The 20726-nt window shown below is 40.0% G+C and overlaps 1 protein-coding gene across 2 annotated transcripts in view; it reads right to left on the minus strand.

Annotated features, from left to right (window-relative positions):
* Positions 1-5882: 5882 nt before the first annotated feature.
* The window catches only part of Cdkn2b (cyclin dependent kinase inhibitor 2B), a 44387-nt gene continuing 29543 nt past the window's right edge, over positions 5883-20726 (minus strand). The window contains exons 1-3 of one of the 2 annotated variants that reach the window (XM_046467337.2): positions 12316-12801; positions 8383-8689; positions 5883-6028 (exon numbers count right to left, since the gene is read on the minus strand). In XM_046467337.2, the coding sequence (XP_046323293.1) occupies positions 6003-6028; positions 8383-8689; positions 12316-12441 (459 nt within the window). In that variant the 5' untranslated portion in view covers positions 12442-12801 and the 3' untranslated portion in view covers positions 5883-6002. Of the gene's footprint in view, positions 6029-8382; positions 8690-12315; positions 12802-20726 lie in introns of those variants that run through there. The other variant, XM_046467336.2, reaches the window with a different exon arrangement.

Here is a 20726-nt window from a genome sequence, read left to right on the forward strand (position 1 = left end):
GTAATTATGTCAAAATGAATCCTAAAAAGAATCAATAAAAAGGAAAAAAAAAACAAAAATAAAATAGTTGACAATTTCTTATGTGTCTTTCCAGAAATACTTTAGGTTATACAAGCACATATACAAATATTTTTAAATTTAGTGTTTTACACATCTTGTCCTGTACCTCTTTTTTCATTCAACAATGTATGTCAGAAATCATTATATATTTACTAGATCTGCCTAATTCTTTTAAATAACTATATGTTTTTATTGCAAGGATGCCTCAAAATTTAAGCCTCTCTTCATTTATGGTCATTGAAATTGTTTCATATCTTTGGTTATTATTATAAACCTATAGCAACTATTCCTTTAAATGGGCCATTTTGCATATGTGCAAATGTATCTTTAGAATAAATTTCTAGAAGTGAAATTGCTGAGTCAAAGTATATAAATATTCCTTTATATTTTTCATAGACATAGCTAATTTCATCCAGAGATATTATACAAATTTAGTCTCCTCAGCAATGTTCACACACCTTTTCTTGTACAAGAGGAAAAGAAAGCAAAATCATCATCATCATCATCTAATTTGCCTACAGATATTGAAATTTTGTTTTGTTTTGTTTTGTTTTAGCCTTGCTCAGGAGTCATGTAGTTAGTACAACCCCCTTATTTCCTGGAACAGTACTACTTTCCAGTTGAAACTGTGAAATGAATTTCTTTCTATTTTATTTTATATGTCATTGATTACTTGATATACAACTGGACATGGAATTTAATAATTCTGCTCTTCTGTATTAAATAACAAACCTGCCTTTGAGTAGGATGGCCCCTCACTTCATGACTGCACTGTCCATAAGTATCCATAATTGGTCCTGTGGTGATACTCAGCAGCCCACCTGGCCTTCCTGAGACCCTCTTTTCCTAACAAAAAGAAACACCATTATTCTCTTCACTCCTTTAACTCTCATCTCCTTATTTAATTATCTAGCTTTGTAAAAACTATATCCTTATTTCCCTAACAAAAAAGCTATCCTTGATTTCTAAGGCCAAATCTATCTTATTTTACTACTCCCATTTAAAGCTTGAAATTATAGCAATAGATACAAGCTATTTACCTGTTAAAATAGCTTTAAATGTACATAATAATTAATCATCCTTGATGCCTTGAAGGTTGTCAGGTAGAAAGATCCAAAGATTTACTTACTTGGTTGCTAAGTTCAAAAAAATTTCTCACCTAAATCATTAACAACAATAAATTATTTTATTAAATAATTTACAAAGAAAGGGGCATTTTTCCCTCTCTTTCCCACCTCCAATGCGGGGGAGTAATGAGATTTGGGGGGCTAAGGCTGACGTATTAATTTGTTCTCTCTCTTTCTCTCTCTCTCTGTACCAGGTATTGAACCCAGAGGTTCTTAACCACCAGCCACATCCCCAGCCCCAGCTCTGTGTTTTTTGTTTCGGAGATTGGGTCTTGCTAAATTGCTTAGGGCCGGCCAAATTGCTGAGGCTCACTTTGAATTTGCAATACTCCTGCCTCAACTTTCCAAATCACTGGGATTACAAATGTGAGTCACTGTGCCCGGCTTCCTATTCATTTTTTAAAAAATCTTTGGAATTGTTTACCAAATTAAGAAAGCTTGGCTTAGTTGGGGGCAGGGAGAGATGTTCAGTTTGTTAATAAAGTTCTCCAAGCCATGAGAAGACTCTCCCAAAGATAGCAGCTAAAACAGAAGGTCGAAAAATTTACTAACAACACTAATATTTTCTGTTTTTATTTCTATATTCCCTTTGAGGTAGCTGGCGAGTCCTTTACAATTTTTATTGCTTAGGACAATGCCTGATACAGAGTTGGTGCTCAGTGAGCATTTCTTTGCATTAACTAAGGAATGAGGAGATAGCTTAGAGTTAGAACTTTTCACTTTGTTTCCCCTTCAAAGGGCACAGCTTTTTCTAGGAATGAGTGCAAATAGGCTCTGGAGATGCTGCTACTTTACCCTCCGAAAGGAGATAGGGGTTTGGGAATTCTTATTCTCAGTCTGTTCTCAAGTGCCTTAAAAAAATATTAATAAACAGAGGAAATACTTTAAATAAGTTCACTAGTAGTTGATAGAAAATGTAAATGGAATGTCCTCAGACTTGTTCTCGTGGCTGCCATCCCCATAAAGAAATGATTCTCTAAAGCCGGATTGTCTGCAGATGATCTATGGCAACTCCTGATGACTCTGCTACTTGAGAGACAACTGAAAATTCAGAAAACAAAACGTTATAATTCACTCAAAGACAATTTCTAGGGGATGGGGTTGTAGCTCAGTGGTGGAGTCCTTGTCTGGCACGTGTGAGGCACTCACTGGATTCGATTCTCAGAACTACATCAAAATAGATAAATAGAAAGGTATTGTATCCATCTAAAACAACAACAAAAAATAAGTTTTAAAAAGACACGTTCTAATAGAAAAAGAGGAAATAATGATAACGTATTCATTTAAAAAATATGTTTATTAGCCTGCCCGGTGACGCACGCCTGCGATCCTAAATATTCTAGAGGCTGAGGCAGAATCGAAAGTTCCAGGCCTGCCTAAACCACTGAGTAAGGCCCTATCTCAAAATTAAAAGAAAAAAGAAAAGAAAGAAAGGAAAGAAGGGAGGGGGGCTGGAGATGCAGCTGAATGATAGGGCGCCTAGGTTCAATCTCCTGTACTGGAGGTGGGGTGACAAGGCTAAATAGGTACCTTCGCGTCTGGCCCGCCACCGAGGTAAATGGGGCAACCGCCTGGGACAAGATAGGACCGAGGCCAAGTTTCCGTCTCTCACACGCCCGGGAGCCAAAAGCTGCAGTAGATCTCGCGGGCTCCAAGGTCGCCACATCCGGGCGCGCGTGGGCCTCACCGCTCTCCGGACGCGCGCTCCCAGGGAAGCTTGAGAATTCTTGGGTCGGAAGTGCCTTTTTTCCGCTTCACAACCCTGGCACCGGCCGGATGGTTCAGAGGAAAGTCCTCGCCAGCAAAGTGCAATCTCATAGGCCCCTCTCCAGCCTCTGGCCCTTGGACAGCGGGTTTAGAGCCCCTCAGTCTTTCCAGTACTCCTCGCACGCTCCCTCCTCCCTCTGATTATTACTGGAGAAAGCCGGTGTGAGTTACTTGGCGTCCGCGGGTGGCTGCGGCCTCCTGCACCCAGCACCGCTAGGACCGGAGACTAGTCCCGGCCTTTCCACTGCAGGTCGCTCCCCGAAGCAGCCTAGCCGGTTGTGCGCTTGCTCAGTGAGCTCGGGAACCTCGCGGGGAGGCTCGGCAGATCTCCACGGAAGGGCCCCGGAGATAACGCCTCCGGGCCCAAGGCTGTGTGGCTTTCAAGTAGGCGCGTGTTCTGTCCTTGAGGTGTACATCACACCACGGAGGAGCCTGCTGGCAAGAAGGAGAATTATTGCGAACTCGCGATCTCTGAAACAGAAGGGAAGGAAGTGAGCGTCTTACAGTTGGTTGGGGGTGGGGAGATGAGAGAAAAATTGGAGAGAGACAATTTATCGCTGAGTACTAGGGTAGTTCAGAGCGCGATGGAAGACAGATACCCAGAAAAATGCAGCCGGACATGGGCACTGAATAGCAGGCACAGAGGGATATGTGAAGAAAGGAACTTGGCACATCAGAGACATTCGGTGATTCTGCCTTAAAGCAAAAGCAAATTAAAAATTATAGGTGACAGCGAACACCCAGAGAGGGAAGCTCCAAGAGCATTTCCTTCCACTGAAACAGAAAAACAAGCCCCCCCCCCCAAAAAAAAAATGTCGAATTGACTTTGCAACCAAGTGGACGCTGAATCCACAAGACGACTTAACGACAGAGCGGTGGGGCCATTACTAGTGACCTTAAAGAAATAAAAAAAGATTATGAGAGAATACAGTATTATGAATAAATGGTATGCCAACAAATTAGACAACCTAGATGAAATTGTGCAGCACTGTAGAAAATGTTGAATTCTCTGAAAGCTAAACATAGAATTATTTGTTGGGCAAGGTGGCAAAGGCCTGTAACCACAGCTACTAGTGAGGCTGAAGTAGGAGAATCAAAAGTTCAAGGCCAGCCTGGGCAACTTAGTGAAATCCAGTTTCAAAATTCTCTCCCCCACCCCCTCTTCTCTCTCTAAATTGTTTTTTTTTTTTAAAGGGCATGGGGTATCACCAGTACACTACAAATAAAATGAAACAAAGCCCCATAGCATTATTTATAACCTTAAAATTCTATTCTTAGTCATTTATGAAAAAGAATTAAAAACATAAATTCAGACACTTGTACACATTCATTGCAGAACTGTTCACAATAGCTCAAAGGTAAATGACTCAAATGTTCATTACCAAATTAATGGATAAACAAATTCCAGTATATTTGTACAATGAGATATGATCCAGCCATTAAAAAGAGAATAACTGATGCATGTTGAAATGTGGATGATGAATCTTGAAAACATTGTGCTAAGTGAAAGCAGCTAGGCACAAACTGTCACAGCATATATGAGCCCACTTACATGAAATGTCCAGAATAGGTAAATCTGTAGAGACAAAATAAGATTTGCAACTACCAAGGGCAGAGCGAGGATGATTTAATGGGCATGCTAAATGGGATTGCCTTTGGTGATCATGAAGATGTTTAGATGTTTTGAGAAGTAGATAAGAGTGATAGATTGATGGATGAGCAACACTGAATGAATTAAATGGCATTTATGTTTTCTTTTTCTATTTGCTTATTTATTTATTTTATGTTACCTTGTTGCCCAGACTGTCCTTGAACTCCTGATTCTCCTGCCTCAGCTTCCTGAGTAACTGGAATTACAGGCGTGTGCCACCCTACCTGTATATTTTTGAATCATTGATTTTAGGTTATGTGAATTACACCTCAATAAAAATAAATAAATAATAGAGCAATAGTGCTCCAACCTGAGATGAAGCAGTTGCGTGGACAGGAGTATGTCCTGGATATTATTGAAGTCAGAGCCACGTCCCTGTATTACCCTGCTTTGAGGAGAAGCACGAGTTGCCTTTTTTGGTAGAGGTAAGTGGCAATCTGAACTACTCCGCCCTCACCCCCTCTTCTACCCGCTGCCTGCAGGGTTCCATAGCGCAGATGGGAGACCAGCCACGTTAGGACTTCAGAAAGTAGCAGACAAGGGCTCCTAGGCTGAACGGAATACCCTAAACCTCGTGAGGTTCGCGAAATAAGAGGATCGTAACCGAAGGCCGAGCATACTAGTGTCCAGCAAAATTGTCCCTGGAATTTTCCTTCCTCGTTTTAGCCGCATCTCATCTATTCTAAGCCCTGGCTTTGATTTTTTTTTTTTTAATCATCTCTGAAATCTGGATGCCTCACAATGCATAGCTGTGTTGTTCTCTAATGGCAGTGTTTATCTGAAACAATGATGAATCTCACAAATTTCTTTGCAATTCAACGAAATTGAAATCAAAATTTCTAGTTATGTATTTTGTGTGCCAATTGGCTGATATCCGTGTCCCCTACCCCTTCTGTATCTCTGACGCAGGGCCATAATAGATCCTAAATAAATAGACTGAATAAATGTGAGCGAATGAAAACTTTCTTTAAAAAAAAAATAGAGTTCTCTCTGCAATTTGCCAGCTATTTGATCCAAAAAAGGCACGTAGCCCCTTTGAGCTTTCTCAGTTCATTAAATGGCTATAACAACGCCATTTGGGGTAACAACGCGCCTTGTTGGGAAAGAGGAAGTACATACTTAAGTCCTCAGGACCTCTGTACTCATAAAAACTCCAGCCCAATGAAAAGGCAGGATTTTTTTTTTTTTAAAGAAAATACCTCTTACAATGACATATAAATGTAAACAGAAAGGAAAATTTCGGGCAGAGGGAAGCCAGGTCCACGTAAAAGAAGCAGTTCACGTTTTTTAAAAGCTGTATTTATTAAAAAGTTGGAAATAAGAAAGCAGGGAAAATTTTGGCAAAATGTAGGGCTTTCTTCCAACTTCGTAGATTGAGGCTCTAAGTGTCTCAGACCTCAATGATTCTTTAAGTCGGGGTTATCTGTAAAGGATAAAGAGAAAACTGACATTAGAAACTAGTCGAAGACTTGCTGTCGGTGCCTCCCACCTCTCTCACAGCCCAGACCCGGGATTCTGGCGGTTATGACCAAGTTTCTCAAAATGGCTTCGTCTTCATGTACACCTTCTCCCGATTTTCACCAACCTTGGGCACAGGATCTGCCCAATAGTTCTAAAGCCTGTCATCCCGCGCCACACTCCGGAGCCTGTGAGATCCAGGAGTGCATGGACTTTGGGTCTGCGCGCTCGGCAACGGCTGGGAGAGTATATAACGAACGCCAAGGTCTTGACCCACACACCACTAGGAGCTCGGCGTGAAGATGTCATCTCTTCCTCTTTTGGTTGCAGAGCTAGCCAGCAAGCTCTCGCGACCAAAGGGCAATCCAGTTTCTGAAGTCGCTCGCTCGACAAGGTGAGAAGCTCCGGTTCTATAGCTTCCAGTTCTATAGTTCGGTCCCTACGTCCTTCCCCCAAACCCGTTGATGGCTTCCTATTGTTTCTAGAACTAAATGAACTCTCTTTTATTTTATCTAAAAGATTCCTAACCGATCTAGCTTTTGCCTTTTTTGTACATGTCCAGCTCACTAGGTGCGCCAACACTCGCACCATCATTCGAGCCCCGAGCGCCGGTCTTTGCACTTGACTGTCTCCCTTGAGTACTTTCTTCTCATCAGGCAGGTTGTCTAGTCTAGTCTCTCCTGTTCATTTATTCATTGTAATGGTTTGACAAATGCTAAAATGCTTTTGTCAAAAAAGTCTATTTCCCAGAATGTAAGCTCTGGGAATGTAATCTGTTTGGTATTGCTCATCTTTGTGTCCCCAGCATCTAGAAGGGGACTGATCATGTGGTAGGATCTTCATTTAAAAATTCCATTCAGGGATAAGGATGTATAGAGTTCGCCTAGAACACTCAAAGACCTGATTTCAATTGCAGGCACACCCAAGAGGGAAAAAAAGGAATTAAGTTGATCTTCCTTATTCATGGGTTCCCTATCTGGATTCAACTAATTCCCTGTGAAAAGTGTGGTTAGGTCTACCATGGTTGCTTGTGTACTGAATATGTGCAGACTTTGGGAGGTGGGGTGTCATTATTCTCTAAACAACATAGTATAAAAATGGTCTACGTATCTAGACTTAAAAAAAAAAAAAAAAACAGGTGGAGAGTGGAGAGTTACAGCTCCGATTTAGAGGACCTGGTTTACCAGAGTAAGGCCCTGGGTTCCATCCCAGCAATGCAAAATAAATAAAATATATAGGCGGTGTGTGTGTGTAAATTATATGCAAATACCATGGCATTAAAAGGGACAGGAACATCGAACATCGGGGATATCGAGGATATGGTATCCATGGAAGTTCCTGGAACAACCCCCTAAGGATATCTAGGATATGTGTATCTGAAGAGGAGGGGTTGAAGAGAATGAGAAGGAATGAGGGACTTAAGGAACCAACAAATGAGGGAGGGAAGAAAGTAAAGAAAGGAAATCATGTTCTTGGGCTAAAAATCTTGGGTTTGGTTACAAGGGGTTGCAAAATTCATTCGTTTGGTCCAGTTCAACAACCTACTTCCTCTCCTAGGCTCTTCTGCTTTCTTACTCCATGTCGCAGCAACGCTGCGATTGGTCCTCCATCCTACAGTGTTCCCTTACAGTGAAGGGGATAAGTTGGTGGGAAAATAAGTTTTGAGGTTTCAGAAGGGAAGGCAAGGAGGACCGTACCCTTTTTCGTTCCATGAAGTCTCTAAGAAACCGAAAACTTCTCTTTTACAGAGTGCAGATTTCAAGGTCTCCATTCAGTACCCTCAAAATCTTTTAGAGGAGCTCTGGAAAACTCTACCACATAAGGCAGAGAGCCAGATTTGCATGCATAAAAGCAAAAGCACCCGAACTGACAGATCTCCTGATGATGCCTAGCATAAGTGAGTTTGGAACTTGTGTTCCTTCAAAGTAGGTACGCATTGGGGAAAACTGAGACTTGATGAGTGTATGCGACTGACCAGCTAGTTTGGAGAGGAATCCGGATATATTAAACCTCTAGCCTTCTAGTTGACAATGTTAATGCCCAGTAGGCCTCGAGGTACAGGCAGGGTATTTAGGTGGTCAATGAGGAGAGGATTTATGGGATGGGCTTCCATCCCACGCTTGAGTTCATTTCGGGTTACATCTTCTCTACAGTTCCCGCGAGGCAGCTCAATTTCCAGATTGTCTCAAGGTTAGCTGTGTAAGGTGACTCTAGGCGAGACCTCGACTTTGCTCTCCCGGGCCCAACTATCCCTTCTGATAACAGAGCTGAGCTTCAGAGGCTCTCAGGTTCAAGTGCTTGTTGTCCACCTATCCTCACCTGGGGGACCCTCCCCTCCGGCCGTGCAGGCTGGGCTGCCGCTTTCGGTGTCCCCTGCCGCCGCGCGCAGATACTGCGCAACGTCGCGGTGGCCCCGCTCCTCTGCGAGGTCAACCGGAAGGCGACCCCAGACGTCGCGCACATCCAGCCGCGCCCCTGCCAGGTGCAGCGCCACCAGCGTGTCCAGGAAACCCTCCCGGGCCGCGTCGTGCACTGGTCGGGTGAGGGTGGCTGGGTCTGCGCAGTTGGGCTCTGCGCCGTGGAGCAGCAGTAGTCTGGCTACGCGGGTGTTGCCCATCATCATTACCTGGAAGAGGGAGAGAAAGGGAGCGGGCGGGAGAGAAATGATTAGGGCGAGCCTGGGCAATGATATGGGCAGAACTGGTTGGGGGAAAAAACCCTATTTATGAAGCTTCACCCCCACCCCATGCAGTCAAGGGTATAAGCCAGCGGTGTCTAGCTACCCTTCATTTGCTTCTAGTTACCAACTTTCCCCCTCCAATTTTACCCATTCCACTTTTCAGTACACATCAAACTCCAGTATATTCACCAACCTTTCAGAGAGCCCTAGCCACAAGCAGGACGCTGCCAGAGGCAAAGGCAACAGCAAAAGGGTGAAAGACAAACTGGCTTTACTACAGAATAGTTTCCTGTATTGTCCCTATCATTTAGAGACATTATGCTAGGCTCAAAGACTGCGTAGTTCATTGCTGTATATTCAAGCTCAGATGTGGTAATTATTAAAAAGTGAAAACTTTAAACACACACCCCTTAATTCTTGCAAAACTCTGTTAATCTTATCTTCCCAGAATGTTAAACTTTATTTACTTATTATTTTATTTACTTATTTATGCAGTACTTGGGCTCCAACTCAGATCTTTGCACATGCTAGGCAAGTGCTCTAAACCGAGCTACATCCCCAGTCCACTTTATTTTTCATTTGTAGACAGGCTTCCTTCCCTAAATTGTCTGGGTTGGCCTTTATCTCATTATCTTTGTGTTTCAGATGCCTGCCTTGAGTAGCCGGGATTATAAGTGTATGCCACCACAGAGGTTTAAATGTCAGGTTCTTTAAGTATAAAATAAAAAGGCTTATTCAATTTCCCTAAAATTCCTTCCTGTGGTAAACTGAATAATGCCCCTCTACATAATAATGCTTTCAGAAGGTGTCAGTGTCCTAATCCTTAAAAGCTGTGTTACTTTACAGGGCAAAGTAATGTTACTTTACAGGGCAAAGGGAATTTCCAGATTTTATATTAAGGATCTTGAGGAAAATTATTCTGGATTTTGAATGTGGGCCAAATGAGATCACAAATGCCTTTTCATTGTAGATGAACACACAGTTCTTTATTTATTTTTTATGTGGTGCTGAGGATTGAACCCAGTGCCTCATACATGTGAGGCAAGCATTTTACCACTGAGCTACAGCCTCAGCAAAAATGTCCTTTCAATAGGGTCAAGATCAATGCAAAGATATAAGCAGGGTAGCAAAGGTAAAAGAAAACACTCAGGGGCCTTGAGCCAAGAACTTGACAGACACTAGAAGCTGGAAAGGGCAAGAAACCCAGATTCTTCCTGATAGCTTCCCCTAAAAGAAAGAAGTCCTGTGGATCCATTTTTGGCTTCTGACCTTCAGAACTACAAAAGGACAATTTCTTATTTGTTTTAGCCATTACATTTGTGGCAACTTGTTATAGTAGCAATAGGAAACAAAAACACTTTCCAATTTTATGATTTGAGGGTTATTGGAAAAAGGAGATGCTGAACTCTTGATTCCTGAATCATCTTAGAATAAAGCCATTTCCAAAAAGGAATTTTAAAATGTTGTCTATAATCACTGCAACCTTGTAATTTGAGTGTTGTATGGTGGGTGGTATGGTAGACAATTCTTTTTAGGATATTCATCATCTGGTTATATTAGCTCAGGGACAGTGACTATCTAAAGAGGAATTGCTTATTTTAGTTATATTCTGTATCAATAAAACACGAATTAATTTTTCTAAATCAGGAAACCATAAAAAATTCTAGCATGGTTACTGGATCTTGTCTTGAAAGAAAGTGAAACTGACTTAGTTTGCAAAAAAAGACAAGAGAAAATGTTATCTAAATTGTACCTACAGAAAGAAAGAAAATACATTGCACTGCATTGTCCATGTATCTGATGAAATCCTTCATCTTGGTCTTAAAACTGGTCTTAATTGTTTCCCACATATTTTATGATATGAAAAGATGAAAAGTGACCCACATTTGAGTATTTAAATCATAATAGCAACCAAAAGCAAAAAGGAAAGAAATATTTGGAGGGTCCCTAAATCCATTTGATAAGAAATTAACTTGAATTTAGTACTTCAAATTTTCTGTAAACTAAGTATTTCTGTATTAAGCAACAATTTGGTTAATTCAAAATCATTTCCCCTTTCTTCCCCCTGCTAAGTTAATTGTCAAATATAATTATCCAATTTTCTTTTTCTTTTCTTTTTAAAATTCAATCAAATAAGGACTCTTCTAATATATTCTAGGACTCCAAAGTCAAACTCTAAGCTGCTGGCAAAATTTCAGAGATGTTATTATTCACGAGCACAAATAATTTTTAAAGGATTCACATTTATCTTAAACAATCAACAACCTAAACTCTCTAGACTCAAAATGTCTGCACACTTCAAATTCCAAACAATCTTAAGTTTTAGAGCATTTTGGTTGTATTTGTATATTCATATACTCATGTATTTGTATGTTCATATTTTAAAGTGTGTAAAATTTATTATATTTTTCATAGTTTCAGGGAAGGAAGTCATTTGGACAGTTTGTGAAGTTCCAAGTAGTTTCCTTTGTCTTGTTATGCAGGAATATTTTTTTCAATGTGCATTTGTTTCATATACATTTTCTTTTCTTTTCTTTTTAGAACTTTTTTTAAATATTTTTTTATTTTTTTTTTAGTTATCGGCGGACACAACACATCTTTGTTTGTATGTGGTGCTGAGGATCGAACCCGGGCTGCACGCATGCCAGGCGAGCGCGCTGCTGCTTGAGCCACATCCCCAGCCCCTACATTTTCTTTTTTATAATCAGAAATAACGGTCACCACTTGGAATAAAAACCTGGGTGGTGGCTGCCAGAATTGGTTTTTAGCTTAAAATTTAGGAATTTACTGAAAGCAAAAAGGAAAGAAGGAGAGAGAAAGAAAGCAAAGCAAAGAAAACCCAACAAATCCACTACCCTCCCCCACTAACATAAAACTGGAGCATAAAGGGAAGAAATGAGAATTCTCTCTCAACAATGAGGAATTGAAAACACTATCAGAAATAAATTAAACCATATAAAGAATTTAAATACAGCAAAACAGTACATAACAAAATGGACATCTTAGGCCAGATCACACTAACGTTTATCTTCATATACTTGTCTTTATTTTCTAAGTTCCTACATCAAGCATATATCTCCCTACTCAGTTAAAATAAAACAAACACAAAATGTAGTTGCTTCTGAATAATTTTAGTCGGTATTTATTCCAAATATACGCAGTAGATTTCCAACGAAATCCCCCTCAGCAAGGAATACAATTCAGGGTCTGTGTGTTCCAGCAGATCATTTTTAAAATACATTTCTTTAAAACTCGCTTTTATCATAAATGTTTGTAAAATCTGTATCTCAATCTAATACCTCAATCTAATATAAGCACCCCACCCCACCCCATCTTCACAACATTCTGGAGATCCATACTCGTGGGCCTTCCCATTTCTTCCTGGGCTTCCCGAGCCCCTACGGAATCACCAGGAGGAGGCTGTGATACCTAACCCCAGCTAAAAATTTCCCAGGAAGCGTCACCGTTTCGCTGAAACAAACGAAGAGCTATCTAATTCGGATTCCACTGCCAACACCGTCCGCTGAAGTTGCCCGCCATCCTCCTCTCCCGCTGCAGACCCTCTTACCTACCTGAATCGGGCTCCGACCGTACCGATTCAGGGCATTGGGCGGCGCGCCTGCCTCAAGCAGCGCCCGCACCTCCTGGGCGCGGCCCCGCGCTGCGGCGCTGGCTAGCCAGTCTGCAGAAGACTCCATGCGGCTCGGGCTCTCTAGCTCTCTGGCCTGCTCCCTTCCCCCAGCCTCCGGGGTCTTTCGCTGGCTGCCCGCCCCGCCCAGTGGCGATCTGCCCGCCCCTCCTCTTTCTTCCCCGGAGGCTGGCAGAAAGAGGCCCCCGGACACTGTCTACCGCTGGAGCGGCGTCTTTTCCACTGCAGGAGGGCGCCATTCACTGTGAATACAATGTGACTGTGACACCGGTGAATTCGCCGTTTCCTGGGGCTAGCCACAAGGCACCGGCCAAAAGGGGTCCTAGCCTAGAGCCCTAGGAACCGGTGGGAGAAAAGCTCCCTGGTTCGCTTCCCCACCTGCTTCCCTTGCTGCGCTCGGGTCGTCCCTCCTAACTGCTGCGTCTTCCGGCCGCCCGAAAGAGGCGCACGTGGGTTTCTGAGCTAGTTCACCCGGGTAAGACTACATTTCCCTCCCGTTTCCTTCTTCCTCAATGTAATACCCTACCATTAGAAAATCTAGGAGGGATTCTTTACTGCCAAAACCCCAGTAATGTATGTCATAGGCAAAGATTGCTTCATTTTTAACCCATTAAGTTCCAAGTTTTCAATTTTATAAACATTTCAATGAAATTGTCACAGGCGCATTAAAATAGATTGGAAATGATAATCTAGCGCTTATGTGTTGCAATCATTACACTATAATTATATTATATTCAAGTTTTTATAGGTATCCCACATCTGGGATGATGGGGGGGGGGTTAATCAGAAGAAATGCCAAAGCCACCCCCTTCTGCTGGCAAGAGCTTCACTAAGGACAGTAATGGCAGGACTATAAGACTTTCCTTTGTTTTAGATGACACACTTACCCCCACATACACACACCACCGCCGCCTGTCTGTTCAAACCCATGACTTTCTTTCGCGGTAGATCCACGCTGAGCTGGGATACCAGAAATTCCAGCTCAAAGCATTCATTTTGGAGAGTTCGCATACCCTCCAGCCTACCAATCCGCTCCCCAATTTAAAACGGATATTTGGGTGAGGGTGTTTTTCACACTTGCGCAAGGCGTGGTATAGGGGCTGGCTTTTAAAACATGAGGTCTATTTAACGCCCGATGAGGAAGAAATCTGCCTGTTAGCAATTAGGGAAATAGAGAAGTGGGGAAGGGAGTCATTGGGAGAACCGAGTTGGTGCTTAAAAAGTGATTCTTCCCAGACCCCAGAAAACTGCCTGGCGTTTTAGCGGCAAAGTTACACCGTGATTCAGAAACCAGGCTCATATGCTGTCCCGGGGGACCACTCCTGGGTCTCCTTCCAGCTTCCCACACTTCTCTTCCTACTGAAAATACCTTCACTTTTTCTTAGACATAAAAAGAGTGGCTAAGAGTAGTCCTGCTTTATAGAGACGTTATGAGTTTAAATGAATTGTTATATATATTAGGAACAATGCCACACATCCTAAATTAATTGGTATGAACTATAAAATTATCTATTTGAAGGATCCACTTACAATCTTGTGAGGCACAGAGAAGAAAATGCGTTGGATCAAGAGTAGATCAAGAAGACTTTAATCACTGAAATTTTGGCTCCCCTCTGCCATTCTTATATAATACAATGTATGTAACAATGAAAAGTTAAACAGAACTAAAGAGTATAACAAGCAAAAGGAAATACAATAAGTTTACATTGTATAATATATATTTTTAAAAAATTAGATTGCTCAGCCTTAGATGCTGATGTCCTAAGCATATGTTTAATCTATTATATTGAATAACCCAGCTCTACATACAAGTTGTTTCAGTCCCTGGTTGACTTCACTTGCCACCCAGAATACCTTGTAGTTTTGGTTGCTGTTGTATTAGCAAAACATGTAGCTTTAAAATAATAGCAAATAAAATGTTGATTGTATGTAAATGTGTTTTTAAAACCCACAATACACTACTGTGCCATCTGTTTTCCCTCAGGCATTTCTCAATTATCTGGGTGGCAATGGTGTGAAAATTTTGAACTGTGGATAAAGAACATAAAAATGTTGAGTTTAAGGTATTTTATGATAGGGGAGGAGGAAGTAGTAGTTGTGTTGATGAAAGGGAGGGCACACATTTCCCTTGTAATATCAGAATATCAGGTTTAGACCAATATCAGAATTCATTTCCATCACTACAGTAATGGTTCTTTATCTTGGGGTAAGTGGAAAGAGTAGGCTCCTTCTAGAATCTGTTGAAGGCTACAGGTCCTCTCCTCAAAAGAGAAAAAATATGTAATGATTTTTGAAAATGTGTGTTCATTTGCACATGTATTTCTGAATAAAACTCATGGAACTCAGGGATTGCTCTGCAATTCGATTATCGATTCCTACCAGGAACTCTTTTAGCTCTCATGCAACATATTAGGCTACTGCTGAAGGAAAAAAATAAGAGATGGAACCACATAAAAACATCCTTTGTGGAAATGGAGAATATCATGCTAAGTGAAATAAGCCAGACCCAGAAACTCAAAGGTTCAATGTTTTCTTTCATATGTGAAAGCTAGAGTAAAAAAAAAAAAGAAAAAAAGAAAAGAAAAAGAAAGAAGAATGGAAGGATAGGACATCATAAAGATACAGGGAAGAGCAGAGGTATAGAAGAAGAAGATTGAGAAACAGAGTGGAGGAATGGGAAAGGGGCGGCAATGCAGAATGAATTCTTAAAAAATCATGTTATGTGCATGTATACATATACCACAGGGAATTTCACCATTATGTATAAGTAAAAAGAATCAATCAAATATAAATGATGAGCTAAAAGAAGCCTAGCAGAGTAGAGGAAAGAGAATGAGAGAATGAAAGGAGAACAGGAGGGAGAAGGGGGAGGGTAGAGTTTTCAAAATATTATGGCATCTTTAGGTATAGACATTTTGTTCTGGAAGTTGACCCCATTATCTATGCTAAGTCTTTCATGAATAGTTAATAATAGCATGAAAACTCTTCCATTTCTTAAAAATCTACCACACTCCTAATTTACTCAACTCTCTTAGCTCAGACTGGAGTTCAATCCCCAGATGAACTAAAATATAAAGCCCAACATCCAGGTATCCCTTAAATTTACATCCCTTAAATTTCACGTGTAAAATGGGACCATAATATAGTTTGTGGGTTCATAAAATAAGATAATGCTCATCAAAGAGCCTTATGAAATTCTATTTTGTTTATTATTGTTAGTATTCACATACTTGCTTTTCTTCTTCTGTGAGAAGGTCATGGCCTTTTTTTTTTTTTTAAGATCTGTGATGCATTTGCAGTTTTGAACATCTATACTATGAAATTCTGATGTCTTTGAAGAAAAGAAGAGTACCACCTGTTAATTCATCCAATAAATTCAAAGGCTAAGAGTGAGGTATAGAGGGGTAGACCAAAGGAATGGGCTCTAGAGTTGGACTACCTGGTTCTAATCCGGACTTTTCCTACATATCCACTTTCTAACTTTGAACCAAATTACTTAATAGTCTCTGGGCCTCAGCTTTCTCATTTGTCTGGTTAGGGTAATGAAAAGTATATGTCCCACACAAGATTGTTTAATAGAAAAAGGAAGCAGAGGATGGCACAAGAAAATGCAGGGGAAGCAAACCTCCTGGATGCTGAGAGCTGACTGCAGCCTTGGAGGAAGGTATGCAGGAAGATAAAGACAGAAAACAAAGAGAAAGATGTTCCAGGTAGAGGTGAGAGCATGTGCATGGGCATAGAGGTTTAGGAAAACTGAAAGTAATTCGCTGGCATGCTAAGAAACTGTAAAAATCAACTTCTGGATGAGGAGCCTGAAACTCTCTGACAGCTCAGAGAGTCAGAAGGAAACCCAGGCAAGGCAGTGGGACATTATATGTGGACTACACTTTCCAATTTGGCTGTGATTATCCAAGACTATGTACAAACAGGTCTGTGTTAATAAGGGAAAATAGTCTGGCATGATGCATTCTTATCACTGATACTTCAGATCTGTGCTGTCATGAATAAATGTGTGTGTGTGCATGTGTGTGTATAATTTATTTATTCATTTAAAGGTCTGGAAAGGATCCCATAATGAAGAAGAGTTCCTTAGAAAATAACTTATTAGGGCAAGATATACATGCTGTAATGAAGCTTCTAGGCACAGCTGTGTTGAGCCTGCCTAGATAGGCTCTAGGGTAAGATACTGGGTTCTGTGGAGAATTATTCAAAGATAATAGAAATGGAAGAATAATCCCATGTGCCCTTTAGTTTAGAAAAACAATAATGTAAGAAAACAAGGGTCTCCAGTGAAACTACCATGTATTTTGTTACCTTGAAAGTGACACTTATTTTTTCTCCCAATGTCCTCTTCTGCAAGTGGACATAACAAAAACTGTGCCTTAAAGATGGTTGTTTGACAACAGACACTAGTATGGCAATTTGTAAATCAATGGATGTGTAACTGATGTGAATCTGCAATCTGTGTATGGGGTGAAGGTGGGAGTTCATAACCCACTTGAATCAAAGTGTGGAATATGATATGTCAAGAAATTTGTAATGTTTTGAACAACCCACAATAAAAAATTAAAAAAAAAAAAAGATGGTTGTTTGATTACAGCAAGAAGAATGTTCCTTAGGGTGTCCCTGAGTAAGAATTATGAGCACTGAGTGTCCAATCTTGAGTGATGAGACTATTTTAAATGGAAAAAAAAAGCACTTTCTAAATTGAAAAGTGGCAAGGAATCTGTTTATTTTCTGCAAGGAGAAAAGATAGCTTTAGTATGAAAGGGATATCTCTGAGAACACAGAGCAGACTCCTGAACAGGTTTGCTATAAAAGAACAATGGGGGCTGGAGATGTGGCTCAAGCGGTAGCGTGCTCGCCTGGCATGCGTGCGGCCAGGGTTCAATCCTCAGCACCACATACAAACAAAGATGTTATGTCTGCCGAAAACTAAAAAATAAATATTAAAATTCTCTCTCTCTCTCTCTCTCTTTAAAAAAAAAAAAAAGAACAATGTATGTGTCCCTTGAAGGAGATCTCTAGAAGTTCCAAGATGGAGGATATTTCCTTCTTCCTCTTACTGTTCTTTATTTAATTGAATTCAGTGTAGCACAATTATTGAAAATAATAACTTGCTATGAGTAAGGCACTCTTTTAAGTTCTCTATTCTCTCTTCTTTTTCAGAATGGTCATACAATTTATTTTCCTGCTCTAGCAGGACCATAGCAAGGAGCACAAAACTCTAAATGCCTTAATTTATTACAGACTTGATGCATAATTATAGGTAAGTCATAATTTTTCACTCTTCAGTTCCTAAGTGTTAATTGGGCATAGAATCTACAGTATCTACTAGCCTGGTGTGGTGGTGCATAACTGTTATCCCTACAGCTTGGGAAGTTGAGACAGAATGATTATAAATTCAAGGCCAGCCTGGAAAGCTTAGCAAAACTCTGTCTCAAAATAAAGTAAAAGGGATTGTGGATGTAGCTCAGTGGTATAGTATTTGCCTAACATTTGTGATATACTGGGTTCAATTTCTAGTACTAAAACAAAACAAAACAAAAAAAACCTGTAGTTCCTATCATCATTTTACCAAGATAATTTTTGGGAAAACTTAGAAGTGTATTATATGTTATAAACCAGATGCCTTTTTAAAATTTGTGTACAAAACAAATGTGATTTTAAGATCTATGTAAATATCCCACTATTAAAAATATCTTCAGAGTGGACTCATATGAGAAATCTCTATAGCTCATGAGAATAATCACTCCCTAACAACTATTCTATGTACTTTTTTATTACAGAAATTGAGAAATTTCATATAATGAATTACTTATATCTATTTGTAGCTATTTGACCAACTGAAAAAACTAAATTAAGACAGTGAGTATGCATGTATGTACATATATATATGTGTGTGTGTTGTTTATGTGTACTAATATTTATAAATAATCTCATCCTGTGGAAGAAAATAAATAACAAGACATATAATTAGATGCAAATCAGACAGACTGAAATACAGTCAATAAGAAATTCATTCAAAGTTGCCAGTAAAATCTTTATGATTATTATTTAGTAAATCCCAACGATGTGACAAGCATTAAGCAGTTTTACATATATGATTTCTAATTCCACAACTGTCCCATGGGATAGAAAGTATTATCCTTCCTTCATAAAGCAGGAAAAAAAAAAGAAGAAGAAGAAGCCAAGACTGCAACAATGCACAAGAAGATAGAGTTCAAACACAAGGTAAGATTCCCAGTTCTAAGAGGTCCACACTCTCCTTTGTGGTATGTTTCCCTGTTGACTAATTTGTACTGTACATGGTGTACAGTAGGTAGTGCTTCCTTTTCCTTGAGGACTGTACTCTTAACCAGGTTGCAAAAGCTGAACCAAGGTAATAGGGTCTCTACTACTTTAGGAATTATGATACTCCTATTGTAGTCTTCAGTGGTAATATTTAATGATAGAAACTTGGATCTCCAAGAGCCCTCAAAGTCACTTAATCGAATTCTCTCATTTTTTAATGTTTTTTCCTGATTATAGCTCACATGTTTTTTAAAAAATTGAGGTATGAGCTGCATAAATAAAATTTAAAATACACTATGGAGAAGTAATAGCTATTAACTTTTTTGATGGGGGGGGGATACTGAGGATTGTATCTAGGGGCACTCTACCACTGAGCAGCAACCCCTACCCCTTTTTATTTTTTATTTTGAAACAGAGTCGCCCAGACAGGGCTCTAAATTGTGATCCTCTTGCTTCAGCCTCTGGAGTTGCTGGTATTACAGATGTGCTCCACTCTGCCCAGCAACTGTTAGCATTTTGAGACATTTTCTTCCTATCTTTTTCTTTGCTCAATCTTGACCTTGCAAATATTGTACTATAATATTGAAAGCAACTTTTCCTTTCACTTATTGCTAGAGCATTTTCCAAACTTCTCCAAGACCACTACATAAATACTAGCCAAAAGCTCTATTACTGAGTTACATCCCCAGCCCTAGATATGACTCTTGACCTAATATTGCAAAACTGCTTTTCAAAGAGCCATCCCTTTGATTTACAGCCAACTAAATGGAGGGTGATACACTGCCATGGTTGCAGTGTATCAACCATGAATGTTTTTGGCAGATCTTGAACTTGGATCCCCTCTCTGTATTCTTCCTGTGGCCTTACTACTGACTTTGACTTGGAGGGATATGGGTGTTGGGAATGCCATGCACATCTTTAATCACGGTTATGGTTTGGAAGTGAGGTGACCCCCAAAAGCTCATGTGAGATAATATGAGAAGGTTTGGAGGATAAATGATTGGGTTATAGCCTTAACCTAATCAGTGAATTAATCCCTGATGATATTAACTGAGTGGTAATTGGAGGGAGGTGGGGTGTGGCTAGAGGAAGTAGTTTATAGGGGGCATAGCTATGGGGTATATATTTTGTATCTGGTGAGTGGGGTCTCTCTCTCTGTTTCCTGATCAACATGTCAGCTGCTTTCCTCTGCCACACTCTTCTGCCATGATGTTCTGCCTCACTTTGATCCCTGAGGAATGGAGCCAGCCTTCTATGGACTAAAACCTCTGAAACCATGAGCCCTCAAATAAACTTTTCTTTCTTTACAGTTGTTCTCATTGGGTCCTCTAGTCACAGAAGCTAGAAAGCTGACAAAAACAATCACAACTGTAAGGGGTACACAAGTATACTGCAAGGAATTGGGAAGATTCCAGTCAGAGAACTAACCCCTCACTTGTCAGCACTGTGAGCTTAAATAAATTATGTAAACTTTCTGGGCCTTGGTTTCCTCACATCAGGTTCAAATAAATTTTGTAAAGTTTCTGAGTTCTGTTTCTTTCTTTCTTTTTTTTTTTTAAGCATTCGATCATTTTATTACCATTTGGATCATCTGTATATTCAAGAAGAGCAGGATTGTGACAGTGAAAAATTGTCATTAAGAAGAAAAAAGAAGATGTGCTATAACATGAGCAGTTCAGAGACTGCATTTTCTTGAGAAGTTAGAGATTTTAAAATGCAACTTTTAAAATATTAAATTATTAAATTTTATGTGACAAATAGTACTTGACAAATGCAGGCTTTTTTGAGTACTTAAGATGCAAAGTAAGAACTATTCTGAAATCTTCCTGTAAACACTAAATGTTTTTTGTGAAGTTATTCAAAGTAAAAAGAAAAGCCACAAGGTCTCATGAGTAGAGAGCTGAACATTCAATATTATTCAATTAACAACTATAAAATATATTTGACCTTATAGACCTAATGTTAACTCATGGAAGGATATGTAGAGTATTAGGGTAAAAATATACCCTAATATTTAAAGCAATTTCAATTAATTGGTTT

This window comes from Marmota monax, unplaced genomic scaffold (genome assembly GCF_021218885.2).
Source record: "Marmota monax isolate L192 unplaced genomic scaffold, Marmota_monax_Labrador192_F-V1.1 WCK01_AAM20220418_F8-fsc00033, whole genome shotgun sequence".
Classification (NCBI taxonomy): Eukaryota; Metazoa; Chordata; class Mammalia; order Rodentia; family Sciuridae; genus Marmota; species Marmota monax.